Source organism: Tripterygium wilfordii, chromosome 8 (genome assembly GCF_013401445.1).
Source record: "Tripterygium wilfordii isolate XIE 37 chromosome 8, ASM1340144v1, whole genome shotgun sequence".
In the NCBI taxonomy this organism is placed as follows: Eukaryota; Viridiplantae; Streptophyta; class Magnoliopsida; order Celastrales; family Celastraceae; genus Tripterygium; species Tripterygium wilfordii.
The window spans coordinates 492639-516085 of NC_052239.1; the positions used below are offsets into that span (position 1 = coordinate 492639).

Genomic DNA, 23447 nt, shown 5'->3' on the forward strand with positions numbered 1-23447 from the left:
CAAATAGAACATGTCCGCAGGTTGGTCATCGAATCACAAACATATGGATTGGCCAATTCGAATTCGAAGACCTATTACAGCATCTAAGATAAGGAGATAACTTATAAAATACTTTATTTTCCATTAACTTCCCGTTGTGAGCTGGACAATCCGAAAGATTGGGAGGGAGGTATGGACAATAACAAACTATGGACATCAAAAATTACTTGAGTCTAAAACATTGACTAGGTACCACCCCAAAATGGAAATGAAAGAATATGGAATATTACCACGCCCACTTGGCTAAACTATGAGCCCAGGAGTTATACTCCCCTTACATGATCAATGGACCAAGTTACTCTATTATTAAGGATATTGAGAATGTTCTTAACAATAAGTAAAATATTACATTTGGAATATGACGAAATATCTTGTAATGCTTGAACTACCACCATAAAGTCCCCTTCCAGCATTACTTCATCGGTGATCCGGGAAACCATTCTCACTGCAAGTCTGACTGCTTGAGAGGCATTAGGACTGCACAGTTGGTTGCAGCTGTCTTTGATGGTCATAAGCCTGACTGCTAGATTAGAGGTGCAACTATAGTCCCTGCCATCAGATTCAGTTTTGGTCAGAAATCCAGAGAGGAGTATGGAACTCCATTCAAACAGCAATCTGCCAATCCCAGATGAATGCTGAAATAGCATCAGACTGATTGAGAGGATATGTGGCTTCAACACTGACTTTGTCTGAACTAGTTTCAGCTCCCTTAAATGATTCATTACAGTCGAGGATAGATTCTCCGTCTTGGCTTACTCCTCTGTCATCTCCATTGAGTTCATCTGAACTTGTTTCATCTTCCAAGGACAACTGATTTGAAACCAGGTTAGTACCCACTTGATCACTTTCATTGTTGTTAGGCCGATCTAATTCGTTTGAACTTGCTTCATCTGCTTCAGAGTTTGCGTTCGAAACCTGGTTGGATTCCATGTTGGTCACATCAAATTCATATTGACGCTTTGCTCTAACTTTCACACGCTTTCCTTTGATATATCGGTACTCCCATTTTGGTGGTGGGTATTTCTTCTTCAATTTGTCATATTTGTCCAACATGCCTAGTTTCAAGAACACCTTACCGACCATTGAAACAATGGGAGCACTTGGCAGAACGCCAAGCTCTTCCATGTCCGCAAATACCTACAAGGGAATATTTAAGAGTTAAGTTTCTGGGGAGGTTAAAGTGAAGAGCTCTGAGATACCTAAACCCTAAACTGCTATTAGGTTCACAAAGTATACATGAAAGAGAAACAATTATGTAAAAAAACAACAACCATACCAAAAGAAGTTAAAACAAAATGGTAAAGGCAATTCATTAGCAGAACTTAAGATAACGTCTGAGAAAGAGAAGGCACCAATATACCTCAAATAATTTCTCATGCATGTCCCTCTTGAAGTAAATAGAAATAATTTTATCGAAGAAGTTATGAGGTGTGCTTTCCAATTTCTCAGAGAATAGTTTTTTCCAGAGCTCTTCAGCTTCATCAAGTCTCCCATCCTCTGCTAAAGCATTTAGTAAAGTGTAATAGGTACCCATAGTCTTCCCTTGACCCTTGCTTAACATCCACTTTGCCACCTACATCTCATTAGTAACAAATATTTATGCAGGTCGTTACATGGATGAGAAAATAACGGTTCATCAATTGTCGATACCTGAATGATTCTTTTCCATTCTCCCTCATTCTCAAGAGTCCTCAATGCTTTCTTAACCACAATTAAAGGGAACTCCAAGTCCCAAGCAACGAAGGAATCAAGAGCCCCGTAAACTTCCTCCTTGACATTTGACAATCCTCTTACCTACACCACACACCGGCAAAATAAATAACAATCTTAAGAATGCAAAATGAACACTGCTTAGTCTATCGGTTGATTATTCTCAACAAGCATCAGTGAACTAAGATGATTGGACAAGTGCTGCAATTCGCCAACAGGGAAAATCTAAGCTAGTTTAGCTTGGCTAATCAAGTAATCATTTTATCGAAACCATGTAATTGAACTTAGAATCTAAAGCCATAAATGCGAAAAGAAGTCATAACCCAAGAGATGAAACAAATAGAAGAATAAGGTGAAAGATATAATTGGGAGGTTAAGGGGGTAAAAAGAATGAAAATAGAGAGGGATGAAGGCAATGAGACCACTGCCAGAGCATTACACAATGAACAAGCTTTGCTGACTTGGAGATTGTCCCAATCCTCTTATTTGTTTTCCAAACCCTAGGGTATCTTGGTCGGGGACCCTTTGCGGCGCGTACCTGAAAAATTACTGGAATTTTTGTTAGCAAAGATACCCAGAATCAGAGAAGCAATGAACCTACAAACAACGAAGAAATGAAGTCGAAGAAACTCTATAAAAATATGAGTAAGTGAGGGAAGTAAGTTTCATTAGAATAGCTTACCACAAGACTGTATGTGCTAGACGGAATTCTAATGGATTCAACTCTATTTGCAAAGAGTGGCAGAGGATATCTCGAACAAAGCATCCTGTGAAAGCATAAAGAGATTATTTCAAGAGTGAAGAGTCCCAGTATAGCAACAGCTCGTTACTTCGTGTATTCTAAATTTCTTTAATTTCCTCTAGCTCTAAGGAATTAGCCGAAACAAGATTCAATATTCACATCTAAATTTTCTCAGCGACCAAACAGAACCCGAAGAATACATACCTCAAATAGAGCGAAGGAAGAAGAAGCAGGCCGCGGATATTTGAGACCAGAGACGACTGTTTATCGAGGGTCTACGAGACGAAACGCTGCGTTTTGTGTCTTCCAACAAATGTTTTTTTTTTTTCTTTTATTGTTTTTGGGAAATAAATGGTCTTATATTGGAAATATCTGGGTCTTAACAAACGCGGCGTTGGGCCGTGTGCGTCTGTGAGGAACTATTACGCGGATTTGGGAATTCATTATACGACGTCGTTAGTAGAACGAGTTTGCCAATATACTGCAGTCAAACCCCCATTTTCTCAGTTGGTCACAGTAGGATCAGCCGTCTGTTACACGACTCTCTCTCGCTCTCTCTTTCCTTATTCTGCCGCGGCCACTGCGTCTGCCTCGTTCTCGCGCTGGTAACGACTCTTCTTTCTGATTATTTAGTTTCGAATTAGGGTTATGATTATGTTGATTAGAGATTGGGGATTTAAATTCTACAGGGAATCGTTGTGCACCCAATGACTTTTGATCTATTCAAGATACAATCAGTGCTTTTTCTCTTGTGCGATTCTGGTTTCATGAGCCGCGGCAGATTGAGATCGAAGATCAAATTTCGACATTGGACTTGACAAGTGTTATTTGATATTTCTATAGTTTTGTGTTTATTGTCTCGAGTTTTTTTCCCAATAATACCGTATAGATTTCATTAAATCCCTAATTGACGAAATCTTCCAAATCGTTTTGTCATATACTGTGGATTCATGGGCAAGTTGCCTCCTGGTTTTCGGTTTCACCCGACTGATGTGGAGCTAGTGAAGTACTATCTGAAAAGAAAGGTATTGGGGAAGAAACTCCATTTCAAAGCCATTGCAGAGGTTGATATTTACAAGTTTGCCCCATGGGATCTTCCAGGTATTTTAACAAATTGCATCTATTACCTTTTTATTTTCGTATGTGTCATTACGATTTTGTTGATTTGCAGTTTCTTGATTGTTCTTATTTTTGTTTGGTGGCATTGTTGCTTCGTTTTGAAACCTTAAAGCGAAATTTTATGCCACTCGATTGTACGGGTTTTATTCTATTTCACAATTCTGCAGGCCCTAGAGAACTTTAACCTGGTATTTGTATTTTTTATCTCTCTGTTTTTTTTTTTTTTGTATATGTTTTTTTACTCTGTGCTTCGTGTTTGCCTTTGCCTTTCTGAAGCCCTAAACCCTGGTTTCCTCTGCCGTTTATGCTGCATCTATGCTTAAATTTGTCTTGGTAACTATCAATCTTTAATTCTGAAATGGCTGCAGTACAAAAAGGTTATTCTTATGCTCTGATGTCCTTAAACTTAAGTGTATTTCTTTTCCTACAACTCCCTTATGCTTGCTGCATTTTTTTTTCTCATATGGGTGGTATTTGAAAAAAAGGGCCAAGTGCCCTTTTTTTACCCCGTGCTAATGAAAATTTGTGTTGTTTTTCAGATAAGTCTCCTATGAGATACGGAGACCTGAAATGGTACTTCTTCTGTCCGTCTGAGAAGAAGTATGCAAGTGGGGCCAGATTTAATCGTTCCACAGAATTTGGATACTGGAAAACAACAGGAAGGGACAGGCCTGTTCACTACAATAGTGAACTTGTGGGGATGATAAAAACGCTGGTTTTTCACCGAGGTAAGGCACCGAAAGGAGACCGTACAGATTGGGTTATGCATGAATATCGCCTTGAGGATAGGGAGCTGGCTGACAATGGAGCTATTCGGGTTGCGTATGTTGTGTGTGTAGTTTTTCAAAAAGATGGCCTGGGCCCCCGAAATGGTGCGCAGTATGGAGCTCCATTTAGGGAGGAAGATTGGAGCGATGATGAGGAGGAAGTTAATATTGGTGGAGCTGTGTCTCCTGGCGAAACCTCTACACCGGCCTTGTCTCTGCCTTTTAACCAGAACAGCTCCATTGCAACAAGTTCGCATGGCCTGGAAAGCATGTTCACTGGGCCATCTTATGTTCCATGTCCTCCAATTGTTTGTCATTCTGATTGCGAAATGCTTCCCCCTATTACCGGGGACAGCATGGTCTTGATGGAGTCTGAAAGCCAGTGCATTGGGTCACTTAGTGCTCCTCGTCTTACGGGTGGTGCTTCTTCTGGTTATGAGATGCTTTCTCCACTCTCTGGGAGCAACATGGTCTTGGCGGAGTCTGTGCAGCCTGGGGATGATGAGATTCTTTCACTATTGGCTTCTTTCGCAGGACAAAATGATTTATTTTTCAATGAGAATGACTATGAGGTGTGTAGTCTGCTCTACCCTTTGTAACCCAATTAAATGCTTACGGATGTCTACTCTGCTTTTGATAATGCTGCTGATCTGATTGCTTACCTGAACTTGAATTCTGATAATATTTACATCTCTTAATTGTTTGCAATGTTCTTGGGACATTTATTTAGCCATATCTCTTGTAAGTTTTTCCGGTTTTAGTTTATTTGTGTCTAATTACCTTACCAGTTACCTGCCTCATCATTAATTACCTCAGTTTTTCTTCTGCGGTGTGGATTTATCGGGGTTCTCATCCTTTTATTTAACAAAAGTTGTTCCCTTCATTTCCTGTTGTTGTTTTGATCTTGATTTCCTACCATCTGTTTTTCCCCAGCGATTATGTATGTTTGAAGGCCCAACTCTCCCTTCCCTCTACACCATATTGCATGTTTGCTTTAATTATGATACGTTCCTTGATATGCAACACTGATTTCGTTGATGATGTGCAGAAACTTGATTGTTGCAATGATACTGGAATTGTTGAAGCTGCACTGTGTTCAGAAGGAATTGATATTTATAATGGATTAGCTGACTTGATCAATTTTGAAGGGCCAAGCTCTATTGGCTATGGCAATTTCTTTTCTGATTACGAAACTGGGTTCCCTGCTCCTCGTAGCAATGAAGAACCGTATGTGGAGCTGATTGATCTGGATAGGTCCTTTGGGGCTACTGAGTCCGAGTCAGGTAACCTGGGCAGTTTGAATGGCCAAAGTTGTCATGGCTATGATATCAGTGCCGCTGGTGGTGAAGAATCATATTTGGAGTTACTTGATCTGGATACCCCATTTTAAATCCTGCTAATTCTTAAGAATCATATTTGGAGTTACTTGATTAATTATGTTTGTTTTATTTGGATAGAATGTCTGCTGCGGGATCTATTACTATTCTTGAGGTGTTCAACACTTTTAACTCATTGTTGATTATCTATGTTTCAATTATTTCGTTACAAGTAAGGCTCCGTTTGGATGGGAGGATAAAACTCCGTATAGTATAAAATTATCCTTTAATGAAATTATCGGGTGTTTGGATAATTTTTAAAATATTCCGGATAGTATAACTTTATACAAAAGTGATTCTTATATGATGCTGATAGTATAGTATTAAAATACCTCCAACTCGTTTTTATTTTATACGGAACACTTGGTATAAGAAATAATATGTCAAATGACAAAAAAACCCTCACTCTCACTGGGTAATCCCGTTCCAAAACCATTTAAAAAACCATTTAAATTTCCAAAACCAAAACCGGAACCGTTCCATAACCGTTTATCATCGGGTACCCATTTACCATTTAACTTTTAATTTTTTAATTTTTTATTTGAATATTATATTAATATAAATTAATATTGAGTATGATTTATATTAATTATGATTTTATAATTCAAATTAGTCTAATTTATAGTTTTATTAGTATGCTTCTATAAATATATACGTTTTAATATGCTTTATCATGTTATAATTTAATATCCTAATAGTATATCTTTATAGATGATTTATAATATTATTACTATAATGAATTTTTTTATTAAACGGTTCGGGTACCCTAAACCCGGCACCAAAAACCAAACCCGACCCTAAAACATTACGAGTTTGAAAACAAAAACCAAAACCGTTTCCAAAACCTATAGGATCGGTTTTCAGGTTTTAAACGGACCGGGTACCCTGTGGATAGTGCTCGGATCGGTTTTTTTTGCCATTCTTACTGAATTGGATTAAATTATACATAAACTTATACGATGATTAAATTATACATTGGATAGCAATATTATACTATCCTATACGGAGTACCAAACGGAGCCTAGAGGTCTACTTAAAAACAACTCCGACAAGGTTTCCCAAATTTGGGTTCCTATTCTTTTGCATACTTTCCATATATTACTATTCCAACAATGAGTCCCTAAATGGAGTTGCATATGTTGAATCCGTATAATTAGCCTAAGCAACCCCTTCAAAATGTTGCCGTTGCACCTCCCTCAAAAATTTGAAACTCACTTTTGGTTTCCAAATTTAGGAACTCATTTTTGAGTTCTCAAATATGCATATCGTGTTGTATTCCTTGTTGAAGAGCAAAATTTTGAATCTTACTAAGCAAATTGGTGGTTAAGCTGTATGCATACTCCTTTGCGTACTCTGTTAGAGTAAGTTGCCATTAGATGATCTGTATCTATTACTATTATTGAGGAGTTCGACATTTCAACTCAGAGATGGGGTAGTAGTCCAGTTGGCAAGAGTTGCTTCTCCTCGAGGGGTTGCGGGTTCATGAGTTGCAAGATTTGCTATATTTCGTCTATAAGGATCGTGAGAATTTTACTTTATGGAGAATGACTCATTGTCAGCTAATCCTTAATTGGGATTGTGATAATGGATTCACCCTATTGAGTAGAGGTGTGAATAGTCGGTTATGGTCGATTTTTTAACATGAATTTAACCAAATCAATGATGGATTATCGGTGATTATTTTAATTATTTTGGTCGATTTTAAGTATTTTTCTTTTTGAAAATAGCCGACCTTCTCCGACTTTTAAAACATCCACGCTCAAGGGGATATATTAATATTACCCGTTTTGCACCTCTTATTTGGAAGGGCAAAAGACATTTTAACCCCCGTAATTGTCTAAGATAAGCGCACGACTGTTCTTGTCATTCACTGACCACTGCTTTTATTACACGTGCTGAGCAATACCGTATTTTTTTACGGTCGTCGCACACAAACCCTCCTCCAGACCTCATCCTCGTTGCTGTTTGAGGGGCCAAAACAATTGGATTTCACAAGCATCACACAGATCTCTCAAGATTACTGTAAAAGATAACAGAAAGAGAGGTAGACGACGATGTTACTGATGGAGTCCGCCATGGCCGTTCGATTTCCTGCTGGTGTGGATTTCTGCTCCTCCACCGCTCTGCCCCGTAAGTTCCGTTTTCTCTGTGCGACCGCAGTTTGGTTACCGCAAAACTAATGAACAATGGTTTTTTATTTTTTTTAGGTTTCCGTTTGGTTTCTCTGTATTTCTGCATTGTTCTCGCGTTGTATTTTTCTCGGCAGGCGAACACAATACGATGCTCCGTGCTGATTTAACGTTTTTGTGTTTCTTTCAAATGTGGTGGTAGATTGTCGTTCTATGTGGAGCTCCGACGAGATTACTGGCGTCGCTGTCCCTTCTCGCCGTTCATTTCACTCTGGAAGCTGTCACGTGCCATGGTAATACTTTAATTTAGATAATATTATTTTCACTTTTAGCTTTTAAATTGCTTGTGGTAAATACTTTAATTGTCTATGGTGGAATTTAAAAACAAGAAGTTGAATTCTAAGATGCAGGAGTTTGAATCTGAAAGGTAAAATATATTGAGATTTTTATAAAAAACTTTGCATGATTCCATATAGATTTCCACTGGATGCGATGCGAAGCATAGATTACGTCACTAATGTCTTGAAATGTAAAGAGTAGTGATAATCGAGAATCTGAATATTTTCATTCTAATTTGGAGGCTGAATGAACAAAAGCCTCTACTAAGAATATGCTACGACCACATGAATTGTAACTTTGTAAGCAGGGAAGCACACAAGTACTTGTTCATATTGATAACTGTTGATGGAAGTATATAACTATATATGTCAACATTGGTCCGTCGGTGTCATTGATCTGGTGTTGGTGGATAGGTGCTGTAAGTTAAGTGGTTCCCTGTTGCATGTAAACTAGCCTATCAACTTAAAACCTAATGGAATGATAATACATTAATACCTAATCACCTCACTGATTAGTATTGTTTGAGAAACATGCATTAACAATAAATAAGAACTGAAAGTTTGAATCTCCCTCTAATCACTAGATAGGACAGAATAACAAAAATGTCTATTCAGAGAGCCTTGCTCGGTGAGGCATATTAAGTTACTGAATGAAAAGAAGAAGAAAAAAACAGAGAGAAAAATGAACTATAACCAACTCCGGTAAGAAAAAGAAAACAATGATGTACATAGTGAAGGTGAAGAATATATTAAACCCATCCTGACCAAAGGTTTTCCAATACATATTAGAAATCCCTTATCAAAACCTAAATGACGAGCCTGACTCCTGAGGAGTAGCCAAATATGGCTTCACTTTTGAGTGGTCATGGGACTAACTTTTGAAAATGTGAATAGCCACTCTTTAATCTTACTTTTGAATTGCCTTCTTATAGAATTGTTTTCCATACAAATATGTTTTGGGGGTAACAAATCCCCTGGAACAATACTAAACATGTTAATATAGGTTAGAGTTGGCTGTTTTTCTCTTAGTTCTCTCGCTCGATGTACTTGTGTATGATGTAGGGTGCCTGCACTATTTTTCTGTTTTCTTCCTGCTTCTCATATATAAAAAAAAAAACGAAAACAAAATTGTTCAGGTTACAGAAGACAAGAACCAAACTTCTGTTGTTTCTTCATTTCATATCCAAAAATTGTGTGCTTCTTTATGTATCGTATAAAAATTTCTAGATGCCATCATTTCAGAGTCAATGGCTTCAGTTATTAAGATAATGGCAGGAGTAGATTGCGAAGACTGATGGGCAGTTCGGTCTTAAGAAAAAGCAGTTTGCTCTTAAGAAAGAGTATTCGAGCTTCCACAGAGTATTTGGGGTCAGCTCCAGATCCTGCAAAGCAGAATAGGAGGCAGAGCTATCATCCCTTTGAAGACATTGCTGAGTCTACATCAGAAAATTGCCGAGATGTCAGACTCACAGCTGCAGAGGCAACTAGGACGATCATTGAGGTATTGAATTCCATTTATTTTCCTGTAAGAACTAGGAATGAATCTGTGCAGCTGCTCAAGTGTTTGTCTCACCATTTACATAGCTAACGTTCCTTGTAGTGTGTCATGTTCAGGTAAATAACAAAGCATCTGTGATGTTCACTGATTTGATCAATGATGAAATTCAAGAAAATGTTGTCTTGCCAGAGTTACCTTATGTGAAAGATGAACATGGAAGTAAGACAAGCATTTGGCATTCACTATTTACTTATTCTGGTTGGCATGGCAGGCATCTGTTTTACTGAGGTATTGATGATGCCTTGCAGATATATATTTTCAAGTGAAAAATGACGAGGACAACATTTTGCAAACTCTTACATCAGAAAATAACTTTGTGGTATGACAATTGTTTATTCTGGAAAGCATGCATGTCCTTTGCGTCCACAAATAAATACACATAGGCATTAACATGTTAAGGATGTGTTCTGATGAAGATGAAAAAGTTTTATGCCCTTTTGATTATTCAAAGACAACGCCAGGGTGAAAGATTGCAATTTCATGAGGTTTACATGGTTTGCTTTATGGCGCAGCAAGTTATTATAGGCTTCGATACTACAGAAATGTTGCAAGAATTATCAGGTCCTTCGGAGATTGATTTTGGGATTGAGGAAATTGACGATGACGATAGTGATGTTGAAGATGAAGATGAAGACGACGATGACGATGATGAGGAGGAGGATGATGAGGATGAAGATGATGATGTCTTATATCTTTCCCTTCGGATTTCATTATTTTGTTTACTTTAGCTTTTGAAGCTTCAATTTTATTGCTATGTGCATTTTACAGTCTGTATTATACAAATATCTATAGGATTGGGTGGCTGTTCTTCAAGATGAAGACGATGAAGATGATTCTGATTCTGATGAGACACTGGGAGACTGGGCAAAGTTGGAGACTATGCGTTATTCTCATCCAATGTCTTTTGCCAAAACATTGGCTCAGGTATTGTCTATCATACCCAAGTAGTGTAGTTGCTTAAAAATTTCTATCATGAGACGAAATGGATTCCACTATAGCATCTCTAAATGTGTGCTTGGGAACTGTTTATAGTTATGATCTCGGATGAACTCTTCTCCATTCTCATTCTTACTTCAAATCTTTTTTCCATTCTCATTCTCACTTCTGCCGCATAGGTTGCTTCGTATGAGCCAATAGATTGGATGGAGAAGCCCCCTGCTGGTCTGGCTATCCAAGGCATTATAAGACCTGCCTTAATTGATGAACACTCTGACATCCAGAAGCATATGTCTGGCAGTTACTCCCGCAATCCTGACATAAATCAGGTTGTTGATGAGAAACTAGATGACTTTGGTGCATTCAATGGTGAGAAACAAGAATCACAACCACTCAAAGATGGTTCAATCTGGTCTGAGGAATCAATGAAGGATGAAATTCCTCGAAATGGAACTTCATTTTACAAGCTGGAGATGATTAAACTTGAGCTGATTTCAGTACAGGGACATCAGGTTCATATATTTTTTATTGTTGTTAACATTAGCCTGTTGCATGACTCCTTCATATAGAGTTGTTACATTCTTGTCCTCTTGTTATAGCTATTAGCCTATTATTATTGCCACAAAAGTTTTGACGACCTTGTAGTATTTACTATTTAAGTTAGGTCAGCAATTCCCTTCATTCTTGGTGACATATTGACTAGTGAAATAAAAATGAATCAGTAACAAATGATGTTTTTATCTTGTGTGGTCGATATCAATCCACTTGCACGAGGAAAATAGGAAGTGAACATTTAAACCTGGTGGAGAATGGAGATGTGTCGTGCAACATTTTGTCGAATGGGTCATGCAGTCCTCCAATCTCTTCCCTCCCTCCCTCTTTTGTAGGTGACTCTGTTGACCCATTCTCACGGATGCTGTCTAATCCATAGTTCTTATAGTATGACTAGTTGATTTTTCACCACCCAGTTGAATGCTTGATAATGTTTCAATTCACATGTTTTTGGGACTATACTTACCTTGTGAATGCATTTATAAATTGCAGTGAATTACTGTTTGTTTTCATTTCTACAGACTGTTGAAGTAGACGACTTCAGGAAAGCTCAACCTGATGCTATTGCACATTCTGCGGCCAAAATTATCTCTCGCCTGAAAGCTGGAGGAGAAAAGATTACACAAGCCTTCAAATCTCTCTGTTGGAGATGTAAAGGCATCCAGGTGGAGGTATTACCTGAGAACTTTTAATTCCATTTCTGAAATCGTAAATCCGCTAGTTTGGCTGTCTGAGAGTAGATTACTTGAAGTCCTATAATCCTATTATTTTTCTTCAATGCTTGATGGTAGATTGACAATAGATTACTTGAAGTCTGACTGTAGATTACATTTAGTCCGAATGTTGAATTTATAACGCCCCTCCACCTTTTTCTCTGAATACAATTTTGCAGCCACCGAACAAAAACTACAATGCAATAACTGTTTTAATTTTTGAGTAAAGAATACCAACTTGTCCAAAATCCTAGAATATTTATTATTGCTATCTGTGAAACTTTTTGACCTCTTTGTGTGATTCTTGCAGGAGGCTGCAATTATTGGTGTAGATTCCCTTGGTTTCGATTTGAGGGTTTGCTCAGGAACACAGATCCAAACATTGCGATTTCCGTTTAGCACACGGGTATGTGACTTATTTTTCCTGAACCATAAATTTCTTGTTAAATTCCATTAAAATGGATATGCTTGTGTTGCGCTTGTATTTGTCTCGCACCATACATTTTAAATCATCATTCCAGGGAATGTGCATATGTCGCTGTTTGGTTCAGTGTAGGGCTGAGCATGGTCCGGTTAGCCCAACCATTAAGCCCAAACCTGAAATTGGGCCTACATCAACAGTTTGACAGATTTTGAAACCGAAACCGGACCATGTAAAATAGCCATGGAAGCTGTTACCATTTCACGCTTAGAATGAATCAATCAGGTCCACTTGAAAGCCTAACTGACCGTAGTATTAACTGATTGTAGTTTTTATTACACAAACATGGTTAAAACAGACTTACTAATAACATAAAAAACCCGAACCTACTGGCGAACAAGTTTTTAATAATGGTACCTCATTGAACACTAATTACGTGAATTAAGGGGAAAGAACAAGAGCAAAATGTTGAACCAAACTTCGAGTTATTGGTTCATATGCCCAGCCCTAGTTCAATGTTTGAGTTTTAATGGTTGATATTTCCTTAAGAGGCTTGCGTGCCCCATCGTAGAATTGGTTTTCGTTGACAATGGCTTTCTCAAGTCCATTTCATTTGCATAATACCACTCATATTCATGCTATAAATTTTTTTTTAGCCGTTGCCAATAATTTTCCCATCTCTTGATGACTTGCTTGCAGGCAACATCGGAGTATGGTGCAGAGAGACAACTTAATGATTTACTATTTCCAAGGATCCACCACAATCCACTAAAAAAGAAGCAGACTCTTCAAAATGAAGTCTAAATTAGCATCTTGAATTTGGTTTTTTCTATGGTTTGTTGTACCATTTGTCGATGTAATTTAGTAAATTAAAGAAAAAGGTAGGGGGAAAAAGTCCAGGTGCATAACCATTTTATGTCAGTAATGAATCCATTCTTTCTAACAAAGGACTTTATCAATTTCGGTATATTCTTGCCTTTCTTTGTCATTCAATGCCAACTGATTTGAAACTGGGGCAAAGATAGCTACAAGTCAGCTGGCCAAATTTAATCTGGATTGAAATCGACTTGTGAGAGTAAGCCGAAACAGTGGTTGCATGGTTGGCGCTGGTAGTCTGATTGAGAGAAACCCGTCCCTTGAGAAAGTGAAAAGGGAAAGCCACTTGTTTTAAAGCAAGTTAGGAAATCCTACATCTGTGTTGGTTAAACCACCTCCAACTGGCATGCTGGATGCTCAGGGAATCCTACGTCTGTGCTAGTTAACTCACGTGAGGTTAATAAATAGAAAAATGGTCTAGACTCCCAATTTATGACCCCCATTCTACCAACACATGCCACATACAATGAGAGTCATGAATTGGAGGTCTCTAAGAAATATCCTAAGCTCAAGCATATTAGCAGTATTCAATAAGGGATTATTCTCAGAAGCTTTTTGCTCAACTTGGCTTTATATTATGCTAATCGCGAAAGAGAAATCAAGATAGAATTGGACCTGTAATCCAAGGACTTCCAAGGCAAATGTGCTGATTATTTGGATGCACGAGCATAAGCACGCATCAAACTTCACGTCCCATGTAAGCCTGATACACAAATTGTGCAGCAAGAATATCCACAGCAGCAGAACCCACAGATTTGAACACCGTAATCTCTCCAGACTCTCTTCTGCCAACCTTCTGTCCATTGATCAATTCCACCAAATTTCCTCCAATATCACTCTTCTTAATCACTCCTCTCTCAAAAACACCCACCAACTCCCCTGCCTCAACCAATGCAGCCTCATTGTCAACAAACACTTTACCTCTTCTTATGGCCTCATCATCACATTCCCTCATTGTCTCCTTAAACGAACCTACCAAATCCAAATGAGCTCCCATCTTCAACTTCTCACCCTTCACCAATGGCGCTTCAGCATTTGTTGCACAACTTACAATATCACCCAATCCGATAATTTCCTCCAAATTCTCTCCGCTCTCAAAACCTACCTCACCAGCAAACTCCGCCTCCAGTTTCTCTGCCAAACCCTTAGCCTTCTCCATCGTTCTGTTCCAAATGATTACCCTACTCAAACTTGGCCTCGCCGCGAGATGGGCCTTGATCAAATGGGGAGCCAAGGCACCCGCACCGATCATCACAAGGACTTTGCAGTCCTGTCTGGACAAGATCTTTGAGGCTAACCCAGATACGCAGGCTGTTCTATAGAGGGTCAATATAGTACCATCCATGGTGGCCAAAGTTTGCCCAGTCGTAGAGCTAAATAGCACATAACTAGCGTGGATTCCAGGCAAATTCAAACTGGAGTTCTCGGGGAAGGAGGTGACAAGCTTTACCCCTATGTAGGGGAGAGAAGGCGAGGAGGACCAGGAGGGCATGAGGAGGAGAGAAGAGGACGAGGAGACGCCATAGCTTTGGCGGGTTGGGGAATTCAGCGTTTGTGAGACTGTAGGGAGATGAGTATTGAAGTATCGGATTAGAGAATCGTGAGAAAGAATGGAGTGGAGCGAATCTGCTGTGATGAAAACTGGGGAAGTCGCTGCGGTGGTGCGCTTCTTCGGATCGAGTGTAGCTGCCATAGATGATCAGATGGGGAGACAGTAGGAAGGAAATAGAGATTTGGAAGCGAAGCAGATGGAAAAACGAAAATGAAGACCGAGACTTTTGAGATTATATCCTCTTACCTGTCAGTTTATTTTAGAGGAAGGTGCGGCGCGAAGTGGGCAGAGTGGGTTACGAGGCCACCAAACCAAGAAACCCCTGAAAAAATTCAATTAGTTAGTTAAATCTAAAGAGATAACCAATCAGACTATCACCCTCCAAATATTATGTAGGATAAGTCTATATACATACTACATGTTCTCAATCCCACCAACTCAAGAAACCTTATGCATGGAAATAGTTCACATTTTTTTTACATAGCTTAGCTTGGTATGGGATGACAACACTACTTAAGATTATTAGAGACATTGATCACTACTTATAAAAATTACATTATATTGTTTGTTTAATTTTGACGATTTAATATGTAGTTTTAAGAAGGGATGAGTACCTGTTTTGGCCAAAACATGATGCTTTCCTTGAACAGTTGAACCTGCATCTATCCGATCTCATTCCTAAATTTAGCGAGCACATACTTGGTTAGAAAAACAACTTAGCAAATGCAATCAATCAAATGTCCAATGGTAATCCAAGAACAAACCCTCCATAAACGAGAAGGGACAGGGGCAGCTACTTAAATCATATAAAAAAACATTATTTACACAGCCACATCATATAACCTCCACATTAAGGGACTTCGCCCCAAGTGAATCCACAAGAATAGCAGTGGTCAGCGCTTATGAATTCTGTAGTCCAGAATGTGTACATAGCGAGGAACTTGAACAGGGGGAAATCCACTTACTCATCCCATTTGAAGTTTTTCAAAGTCGCTGTTGCCACTTCTTCATTCATGAGAATTCAGAACTGCCGTTAAAGATACTCACCAAGGGATAGGACTTGATGGCTCGACCACCGGTAAAGTCAGACTATCAAGCTTTCCCACAGGGATAGGAGAAAGAAGAAGAAGGAAGGAGCTTACTAAGGGTGGGCGGAACGAGCTTTACTTAGTATAAGTGAAGGGCATTGCCCAATTGTCTACTTTGGCATTGTACCCCTGCAGACAGAATCCCAAATATTTAATTTAGTTGCACTGCATCAATTCAACCTGGGATGCAGTACTTTCCGCAGCCATCCACCAATCCTCATCATCTTCATCAATACCCTCCTATTTTCAAAATATAAAGACATCTAGTCAGCTTAAAACATTTTAGTCCTCACAAAAAAAATTTCAAAAAGACATGTATTTGTATCGCACATCTCCATAAAACTGCATCGCTCAAGAGCTAACACAAGAAAAATATTGTGTGGCGGACAAAAGTTCACAACAAGAAAATCATAGAATCAAGCCTGCAAGATGAATATGCTGATCCATCCTCTGATGCGGAAGACAACCTATTGTTTTCATTTCAGCTGCAGATAATTTGAAGTGGTTTAGTTTCAAATGCAACCGCTAACCAGGATCATGAGTCATTTCAACATTTTACTCGTAACTAAAGCAAAAATTATTGAGAAGCAAAAGGAATGCACACATTGAGCTCAAGCAATTTAGCCAGTGAGTGAACTACTACTTAGAAGTAAAAGGGCGAGGTAAATATAGCTAGACTACAGAGTTCTTGTAGGTGAAAGCCTTGTTTACTACAAAGGGAACCCATCCTTACAGAAGCTTTCAATTGACTGCAGTAAAATATGTGGAACTTCCACTTCATGTGGCTAGAACCTCAAATGGTAAACAGATCATTCAAAAAGTTTATTTTCCCAATCTTATTCATCATCCAAGTAAGACAGACAGACTGGTGGCTGAGGCTACAAACTTAGGGTCAATGGTTATCGGATGATCACTTACAGTAACCAACAGTTCCTAATTCCTATTAGTATTCACAGAAGATGTTAATGAGACCAAAGTATGGTAGCCTCAACAAAAAACTAATACGATTAAAAGGACTAACCCTTCTGCCGAGACCCAACGATCTTTGATTACTTTCAATATTATCCGCTACTTTTACAGCCTCAAGCCACCAGGAATCTTTGGCACAACCATCGATAGTGTTTTCATCATTGTAAAGTGAACCAGAGATACACAGAGTACTGGGAGACACATCCATTGGGATAGGACGCAAGGGGGATCTGTAACCTGTCAATGTCAAAAAAATAAACTCAAAACTATCAATCATGAACCAACAAGGTATCTCCGGTGATAAATTTACAGAACCGAACTGTCATGTACCTCTGCAGTCAGGATCATAACATTTCTGGTAGTAAACAGCCCTTCTGAGGTCAACAATGTACATCACTGAACAACAATACAAAATTGATGCCAGTCAAACCGCATGTTAGAGTAAATAATGGCATGCATGCACAAATATGTGTGTGTGTGTGTATCACCAAAACTGTGAACTGAAGAAATCCAAGCAAAGACCTTTTGGGCCATTCTGTAGTGAGGTTAAGAAGTACGAACAGATAGATAGAGCTTCTATTAAGTATTAGACTTTGAAACAATATCAAAATGGACTCAAGCATAATAGGTGGAATATTGAAATAGCTCTTTCCACAAAGAGAAGGAAGAAAATAAATTTCTAGAAGACATGTAAACAGAAAAGTTTTACCATGATTGCTTTTATGTTGTCTGCCAATTCTCTCGCAATATCGATTTCTTGACATACTGTAGACCATGAGTCCATATTCTGAAAACCAATACCAGCTGCGAATTTTTCCTATAATTGCATAAGTTGACAGGATGATATCAACAAAAGTATAAGAAACACATAGTAGAACAGGATTTGAAGATGAACAAAAAAAAAAGAGTGAGGTTTTAAGCAATACCATGCATGTTTAACCACCTCCTGAGTTGGCAAAAAGAACTAATGCCTAAGCTAAGAATACAAGTAGATAAATTCTTATAATACAGAGAGTAAAGGGCTGCAAGGGTGCAAATCCCCTAATTACGAAAGAAATTGAGAGAGAGCGGGTCTATGAAAAGTAGGAAGAATGCTACTGGAGATACAACAAGAATGCAAAGTGTTGTGCCTAACCTAATCATTCTTTCTTTTTCTTTAGAAATAAAAAGAACTTTATTAGAAAGGCACCAAGACATGCCAAAAAAGGTAAATGAGCCTATAACTTTTGTCAACCCCTTTAGTTTTCCCATAGAGGTGCATGACTGAAAAATGATACTACCTGAAATGTTTCCAATTGAGGCAACCGACTCTATAAAATTATCCAAAGAAGGGAATAGCGACTTTCCCAAGAAATAAGTTGCTGAAACATCACCAGAGCAAGCACTCAACACCTGAGGGGCACCATAATATTCTTTCTTGAAGTTATGGTTTTCCTGTACTCAGAAAGAATATCAAATGTTTAACTTTGTGTACTCATACAATAAAACACATCACTTCATCTTCAATCTAAAAAAACAGTAATTGAACAATGAAAAGCACACTTGGATTCAATTACAAGAAACATAAAAGTACAATACAAGGTACCTTGATATTAAAAGTAACACAAATCTGAACTCACCTCTGTATCATAGTGCAGAGTCTTTATGCAGTCTAACTCCATTTTGCAAACAAGAAGTTTCTCACAATCCAGATCTATATTACAAATCAATGACGCCATAAACATCTCCTCTTCCCTCTGTTATTTAACAAAAAAATATTTGCTTAAAAGAATAAAGGCACAAGTTGACTTGCTAGTAGTTATAAAAGAAATAAGTAAACAAAAAACCAACAATTCAACAAGTTGATGAAGGTGGTTATTATTGGCTAGGAGATTTACTAGTATACATACTATGACTATCCTGTTAATTCAACAATTCCTGGATGTAAACTCATTCCCAGTGCATGTTTTCATCCTTAGTTATTCAAGGGGGATAAAATATGATAAGAAAGACATGATTCAGATCAGACATGGCGTGCACATTTGGCTAGGAATCTGTAACCTGATTCCATTGACTATAGACTAGCAATTCTAAGCCTTTTTAAAACTGATAAAGACAAGGGAAAAAAGTGCAGAAGATCGCCTGGAAATATTTCATAAGAAAATAAAAGTAGCAGCTCCAATCTTAAATAACACTTTGCCGGAAAGGTTTTCCATGCTGCACTAACATGAAAATCGTTCCATGGAAAATGAGAAGTTAACAGAGAAGAAGATGCCGCCAATGTGCATATGTGGTAAGATCTTTAGAGGAAGAGGGAAAATATAGCACCAATATAATTTACATCTAGAAGTTGCCAAACTGTCTGCTGGAATAGCTACTTCATCCACACATGGAATTCTTAAGAAAACTATAAATTAATATCTGCCAAGAGTATAAACGAATAACATACCAAATCCTTGCATTTGAATCGTCCACTAGGTAAAAGGAAAGAATTTTTCCCTGCCTTCGATGATAGAGCTAAGCGAAAGCAACGATTTCTTGAATACACAGCAGTATCCACAAAAAGTTGCATTGGGGATTCAACAGAAACTGAATCTTTTTTTATAAACAATTGTTCAAATTTGTTATCGGTCTCCCTTGCCCTAGTAATCCGCGAGCATATCTGTTAATGTATTATCACATCAGAAACTCCATTACAGAGAATTTTCAGACAAATTATTGACCCTATCTTGAGTAACAGTTCAAAAAGATAATATTACCCAGCAACTAAAAGTTATAAGCTTTCTTGGTAAGTCATACCTCCGCAACAAATGCACCTGCATGCAAGTTGTCCTTGAAAGCAGTCCTTGGAATTCGAATAATTAAATGGCGAGAGAACTTTTCTGTTGGAGTATTTATTATGTAACAATCAGTCTCCATATTTGAAAACTCAAGCTTTGAAGCTGATTCTTAGCTTTATGCTTCTCATACTATAAATTGGAAAACCAAAGACCATAATGAAGCAAAAGGCATTCATCATTCCAATGTTAACTGTTCCTTTGGAAAATGCTCCCCCTCTCCCTCTGCCTCAAATGTTTTAAATTGGAAAAACAAAGATTCATATATAAAGTGTACAGACTTTACCCACAATAGATAAGGGACACAGCAGATATTGTGCACTAGTAATACGGCCTACCTTCTGTTGAGGAATCAAGTTCTATTATCCATTCTTCACTTCCTTGTAAAAAATATTTCTCAAATAAGGTTTCTTGGACAACTGAAATCAAGAGATCAACCATTTCATCCCCATTTTTTCCTGAATTGTACTTCCTACTGAACTCCAGATCAAAGTACAGATGGCATGGCAAACCCTGAAAGCAAGTTCATCATCAATACAAGAATCACCCCAGTGAAAAATCGCAGACGCTGAAGCACCTACTTCTCATTGAAATTATTTTATAGAGTACGACAGCACAATGTCAAAAGTGATGGGAAATGGGGCATCCTCCCGGAAGTTAGTAGATGGATACATATAGCATAAGGTAATATTGTTCTTTAACACTAATCACTTACACTGCCTTTCAGATGCAAAACAGAAAACTTGCATGCAGGTGCATTTGTTATTAGAATGCAAAGCAGCTTAAGCTTTAGGCTTTCCTGCTAAAAAATTTCATAGGATATATCTGAAAATGAAAGGAAAACCAAACCACACAGACATTTGAATATCCAATTAGGACACTTTTATGTGTTGTTCACTTGTTCAGTCCACTGAGGGTGATTTCCAGAGCACATGGTGCTTGGGTGTGGTGATGATAGCAAAGGCCCAAAAATGACATGCTCTTCTGATACAAATGCCAAAGAAATCAGCAAAAATTAGAATAAATATGTTTTCCAAATTTAAAAGTTACTTGGTAGCAAAAGAAACTCTATAAGCAAGCAGGAATAGAACATCTTTCAAAGTGATATCCATCCACAGCTTCAAGAAGATTATCAATATAAAACTAGCCCCTTTGGAAAACTTATTGTCCTCTTCTATATGCATTACCATTGTATCATAATGTGAAAGAGTAAAATAAACTTTCTCACCTCCTGAATGACTTCATAATGGTGGCGAATTTTAGAATCCATATTTCTGTACCTGAAAATAAGAACAATAGCACAATCAACAACTTGAAAAGAGTATTTCAAATTAGTCATGAGTAGGAATAACAATGTGGAACAAAAAATAAAGAAGACCTGCTCCAGAACCCCTTGTATGTGGAAACAAGAAACCTACGTTGTCCCTTAAAGTGATCTTGATAAGAGAAAATATGCACATCTCTATGCCCCATTAAAAACTTCATCGCTTCATCCTGCCTAGGAAATGTAGCCCATACTTCCTCCCTAAGCAAACAAGTTCTAAAGCCAGTCATATTGTTGACCAGAATACGGCATGCAAATACAGATAATAGTTAACTTACTGCCCGAGTGGACCTCTCTAAGACACGATACAGACACACTCGCTTATCCGTACACATACACATTGTGAGAGAGACAGACAGAGACACAGAAAGATACCAAAGAATTAGCAGAAATAGAATCACGTGCATACCTTAAGTCCGATTTATTTCGTTCTGCAAGATCAACACGTATTTCACGCAACAAACGTAACAAACTGACTGGTCTTTTTGGAGGCACACCATGTGGAGATCCATAAAATATGACTGGAGAAATTTTCTTGCCATAGCTAAGGCTGTCTGCTTTAACCACTGCGGAACCAGGCTGAAGTAATATGGTAAAATATTTTACTTAAGCTCCAAAATAGAACAATCATCAAAGCATGAATTTCTACCAACATGGATCAATATTATGTCAAGAAAGAAAGAGTGTTGTGTTGTTGAACATAGTACTTTAATGTAATCAGTTTAAACTTATTTCAAAGAAGGCTTTTAATGTGAATATTTTGACATTCACAGAAGACTCATTGCACACAGAAAAAGCCTGTGTGAGCAGTGAAACTCATAACAAGAATATATAAGCATTCAGAGATGAACTAAAGCAATGGATAGTATGCCTGCAAAAGTGATAAATCGCGTAACAAGAAGGATATAAGCATGAGGATGAACTAAAGTCATAGATAGTATATACTTTCTCCGTAGAGAGCTGTGCTTCTGTTGCAATTTTATGCACTGGACTTGCTGATCCTGGAGAAGTTGTACAAGCCTCATTCCTGGAACTGTCTTGCCTCAATTTGCCCTTGCTTCTTTTTCTCTCTTTCACTGCAGATTCTGTAACGACAACAAATCAAAAGTTCTTAACCAAAACAAAGCTAACGCAAAGCAATATTATCATGAATCAAGCAAGAACACAATCCAATTAAGGAGGTCAGATAGCGGATGAAAATGTTCAGATCTAACTCCTACTTCTTGTAATCTTCAATATAACAATCGCAAAATCATAGTATCCGCGAAGATTATAAACAAGTGTCTCCAACCTTACAGTTTCACGGCATCAATTGCTAAATCCTACTGCGCCTTCAAAATTGATTTGAACCAGCATCGATTTGCAAATTAATTCCGCATCGAAGCACTAATGCGCATTATAAACGCAGTATATATGTGAATAGTTCAGATTATTCAATTTTTTCATTCTTTTTCAGTTTTCTCAATAGCCAAACAGGGAAAAAGTGAGAGCAGCGAAAGAACTTACGAGGAGGAGAGATGCCGCACTTGAAGCATTCGAACAACCGATCAACATCGTCCATGGTGTTTGTGTTTGAATTTGGTGAGTGTTCTCCCTTTCTGGATAGAAGAGGTTCGCTTTTTATATATCCGTGATTCTTTCCTGGAATAAGCGGGAGTTCCATTTTTTAAGACTCCGCCTACACTCGCAATTTTGGCGAGCCAAACTAAAAAAAAAAAAAAAAAAAAAAAGTGTTTGATAATGAAAAAATACAAAGAAAACGTGATATGTGAGTCAACTCTCACCATGGACCAAGCTTAAACAAACTAGTGAGTGCCCCTTCAAGCCCAGGGTGGACGGAACTACCTATGCACTTGTTGCATCTAGTTTAACCCACCAACAAGTACGAGAGCGTCAAAACTAAAATTTCACATCGATCCGTCAATGATTTATAAACAAAATTCAACTTCTTTCACAATGTAGATGGATTTTCTGGGTTTAAGTACTATTGACAACAACCCATGAGGCCATGAACAACAAATCAAAATCTAGTTCCTCTCACATTATAAATGTTTTTTCTGAGTTTAAATTCCATATGAATAACAAATCAAAATTCAATTCCTCTCATATTATAGACATTATAAATGTGTTTTTTGAGTCTAAATACCATTAACAATAACCCATGATCAACAAATTCGTATGAGTCCATGACATAATGAATAATATAATCAATGTGTTTCAACTGATAATTTTAACAAAGAGGGTTGATCAGTCAGAAAAGCCCAATAACATTACTTTCAGACTTTCAGTACCTCGTATAGAGACAAATGTGCTAATCTTCCAAACGATGGAATCTGATCAAATATCTTTCAAAAATATCATTAAAGCCAATGCCACTCATTCTTTGATAGGATAAGGTAACCAGCCACAATAACATACATCT

General features: G+C 37.9%; 5 protein-coding genes across 12 annotated transcripts; 2 read left to right on the plus strand and 3 right to left on the minus strand.

Annotated features, from left to right (window-relative positions):
- Positions 1 to 189: 189 nt before the first annotated feature.
- LOC120004575 (pentatricopeptide repeat-containing protein At4g21190-like) lies at positions 190 to 2824 on the minus strand. Of its 2 annotated transcripts, XM_038853940.1 has the most exons (6): positions 2696 to 2824; positions 2432 to 2516; positions 2189 to 2287; positions 1690 to 1833; positions 1400 to 1612; positions 190 to 1176 (listed from the first exon to the last, which is right to left on the minus strand). In XM_038853940.1, the coding sequence occupies exons 2-6, from the start codon at positions 2513 to 2515 to the stop codon at positions 643 to 645; spliced, it is 1074 nt and encodes a 357-aa protein (XP_038709868.1). In that variant the 5' UTR covers position 2516; positions 2696 to 2824; the 3' UTR covers positions 190 to 642. The 2 variants fall into 2 exon arrangements, with proteins under 2 accessions (XP_038709868.1, XP_038709869.1); XM_038853941.1 differs by lacking the exon at positions 2696 to 2824 and having other exon boundaries at positions 2432 to 2670.
- Positions 2825 to 2936: 112 nt separating this feature from the next.
- Positions 2937 to 5955, plus strand: LOC120004201 (NAC domain-containing protein 82-like). Its single transcript, XM_038853472.1, has 4 exons — positions 2937 to 3096; positions 3181 to 3592; positions 4150 to 4949; positions 5426 to 5955. The coding sequence occupies exons 2-4, from the start codon at positions 3442 to 3444 to the stop codon at positions 5765 to 5767; spliced, it is 1293 nt and encodes a 430-aa protein (XP_038709400.1). The 5' UTR covers positions 2937 to 3096; positions 3181 to 3441; the 3' UTR covers positions 5768 to 5955.
- A 1753-nt stretch (positions 5956 to 7708) lies between these two features.
- LOC120003866 (uncharacterized protein At3g49140-like) lies at positions 7709 to 13438 on the plus strand. Of its 5 annotated transcripts, none has more exons than XM_038853006.1 (11): positions 7709 to 7883; positions 8085 to 8175; positions 9463 to 9721; positions 9835 to 9937; positions 10027 to 10097; positions 10291 to 10461; positions 10571 to 10702; positions 10894 to 11226; positions 11788 to 11937; positions 12290 to 12385; positions 13100 to 13438. In XM_038853006.1, exons 3-11 carry the CDS (start codon positions 9515 to 9517, stop codon positions 13202 to 13204), a joined length of 1368 nt encoding a protein of 455 aa, XP_038708934.1. In that variant the 5' UTR covers positions 7709 to 7883; positions 8085 to 8175; positions 9463 to 9514; the 3' UTR covers positions 13205 to 13438. The 5 variants fall into 5 exon arrangements, with proteins under 5 accessions (XP_038708934.1, XP_038708936.1, XP_038708931.1 ...); XM_038853008.1 differs by having other exon boundaries at positions 9502 to 9721; XM_038853003.1 differs by having other exon boundaries at positions 7710 to 7883; positions 9496 to 9721.
- A 235-nt stretch (positions 13439 to 13673) lies between these two features.
- LOC120003867 (protein SAR DEFICIENT 4) lies at positions 13674 to 15068 on the minus strand. The gene has a single exon (XM_038853009.1). It carries the CDS (start codon positions 14967 to 14969, stop codon positions 13956 to 13958), a length of 1014 nt encoding a protein of 337 aa, XP_038708937.1. The 5' UTR covers positions 14970 to 15068; the 3' UTR covers positions 13674 to 13955.
- Positions 15069 to 15194: 126 nt separating this feature from the next.
- LOC120003864 (DNA-directed primase/polymerase protein) lies at positions 15195 to 23427 on the minus strand. 3 transcript variants are annotated; one of them, XM_038853000.1, is made up of 15 exons: positions 23317 to 23427; positions 22532 to 22730; positions 21971 to 22110; positions 21435 to 21604; positions 21080 to 21241; positions 20930 to 20981; positions 20040 to 20214; positions 19664 to 19746; positions 19314 to 19526; positions 18505 to 18621; positions 18166 to 18319; positions 17595 to 17702; positions 17216 to 17281; positions 16938 to 17122; positions 15195 to 16156 (listed from the first exon to the last, which is right to left on the minus strand). In XM_038853000.1, exons 2-15 carry the CDS (start codon positions 22686 to 22688, stop codon positions 16073 to 16075), a joined length of 1866 nt encoding a protein of 621 aa, XP_038708928.1. In that variant the 5' UTR covers positions 22689 to 22730; positions 23317 to 23427; the 3' UTR covers positions 15195 to 16072. The 3 variants fall into 3 exon arrangements, with proteins under 3 accessions (XP_038708928.1, XP_038708929.1, XP_038708930.1); XM_038853001.1 differs by having other exon boundaries at positions 15577 to 16156; positions 21080 to 21226; XM_038853002.1 differs by lacking the exon at positions 15195 to 16156 and adding an exon at positions 16167 to 16401.
- Positions 23428 to 23447: the final 20 nt, after the last annotated feature.

What these genes read in the sequence shown, in the direction of transcription:
- LOC120004575 (XM_038853940.1), bottom strand. Translation starts at nt 2,515, where the DNA reads ATGCTTTGTTCGAGATATCCTCTGCCACTCTTTGCAAATAGAGTTGAA. An exon ending in CAGCAAAGCTTGTTCATTGT is followed by an intron (nt 1,834 to 2,188) that starts GTAATGCTCTGG and finishes TGTGTGGTGTAG; the next exon opens with GTAAGAGGATTGTCAAATGT. An exon ending in TGCATGAGAAATTATTTGAG is followed by an intron (nt 1,177 to 1,399) that starts GTATATTGGTGC and finishes ATTCCCTTGTAG; the next exon opens with GTATTTGCGGACATGGAAGA.
- LOC120004201 (XM_038853472.1), top strand. Translation starts at nt 3,442, where the DNA reads ATGGGCAAGTTGCCTCCTGGTTTTCGGTTTCACCCGACTGATGTGGAG. An exon ending in TGCCCCATGGGATCTTCCAG is followed by an intron (nt 3,593 to 4,149) that starts GTATTTTAACAA and finishes GTTGTTTTTCAG; the next exon opens with ATAAGTCTCCTATGAGATAC. An exon ending in TCAATGAGAATGACTATGAG is followed by an intron (nt 4,950 to 5,425) that starts GTGTGTAGTCTG and finishes GATGATGTGCAG; the next exon opens with AAACTTGATTGTTGCAATGA.
- LOC120003866 (XM_038853003.1), top strand. Translation starts at nt 7,808, where the DNA reads ATGTTACTGATGGAGTCCGCCATGGCCGTTCGATTTCCTGCTGGTGTG. An exon ending in TTTCAGTACAGGGACATCAG is followed by an intron (nt 11,227 to 11,787) that starts GTTCATATATTT and finishes TCATTTCTACAG; the next exon opens with ACTGTTGAAGTAGACGACTT. An exon ending in GTAAAGGCATCCAGGTGGAG is followed by an intron (nt 11,938 to 12,289) that starts GTATTACCTGAG and finishes TGATTCTTGCAG; the next exon opens with GAGGCTGCAATTATTGGTGT.
- LOC120003867 (XM_038853009.1), bottom strand. Translation starts at nt 14,969, where the DNA reads ATGGCAGCTACACTCGATCCGAAGAAGCGCACCACCGCAGCGACTTCC.
- LOC120003864 (XM_038853000.1), bottom strand. Translation starts at nt 22,688, where the DNA reads ATGGAACTCCCGCTTATTCCAGGAAAGAATCACGGATATATAAAAAGC. An exon ending in GATTCAAATGCAAGGATTTG is followed by an intron (nt 18,622 to 19,313) that starts GTATGTTATTCG and finishes GTTAAATAACAG; the next exon opens with AGGGAAGAGGAGATGTTTAT. An exon ending in ACAACATAAAAGCAATCATG is followed by an intron (nt 17,282 to 17,594) that starts GTAAAACTTTTC and finishes ATTGTTGTTCAG; the next exon opens with TGATGTACATTGTTGACCTC.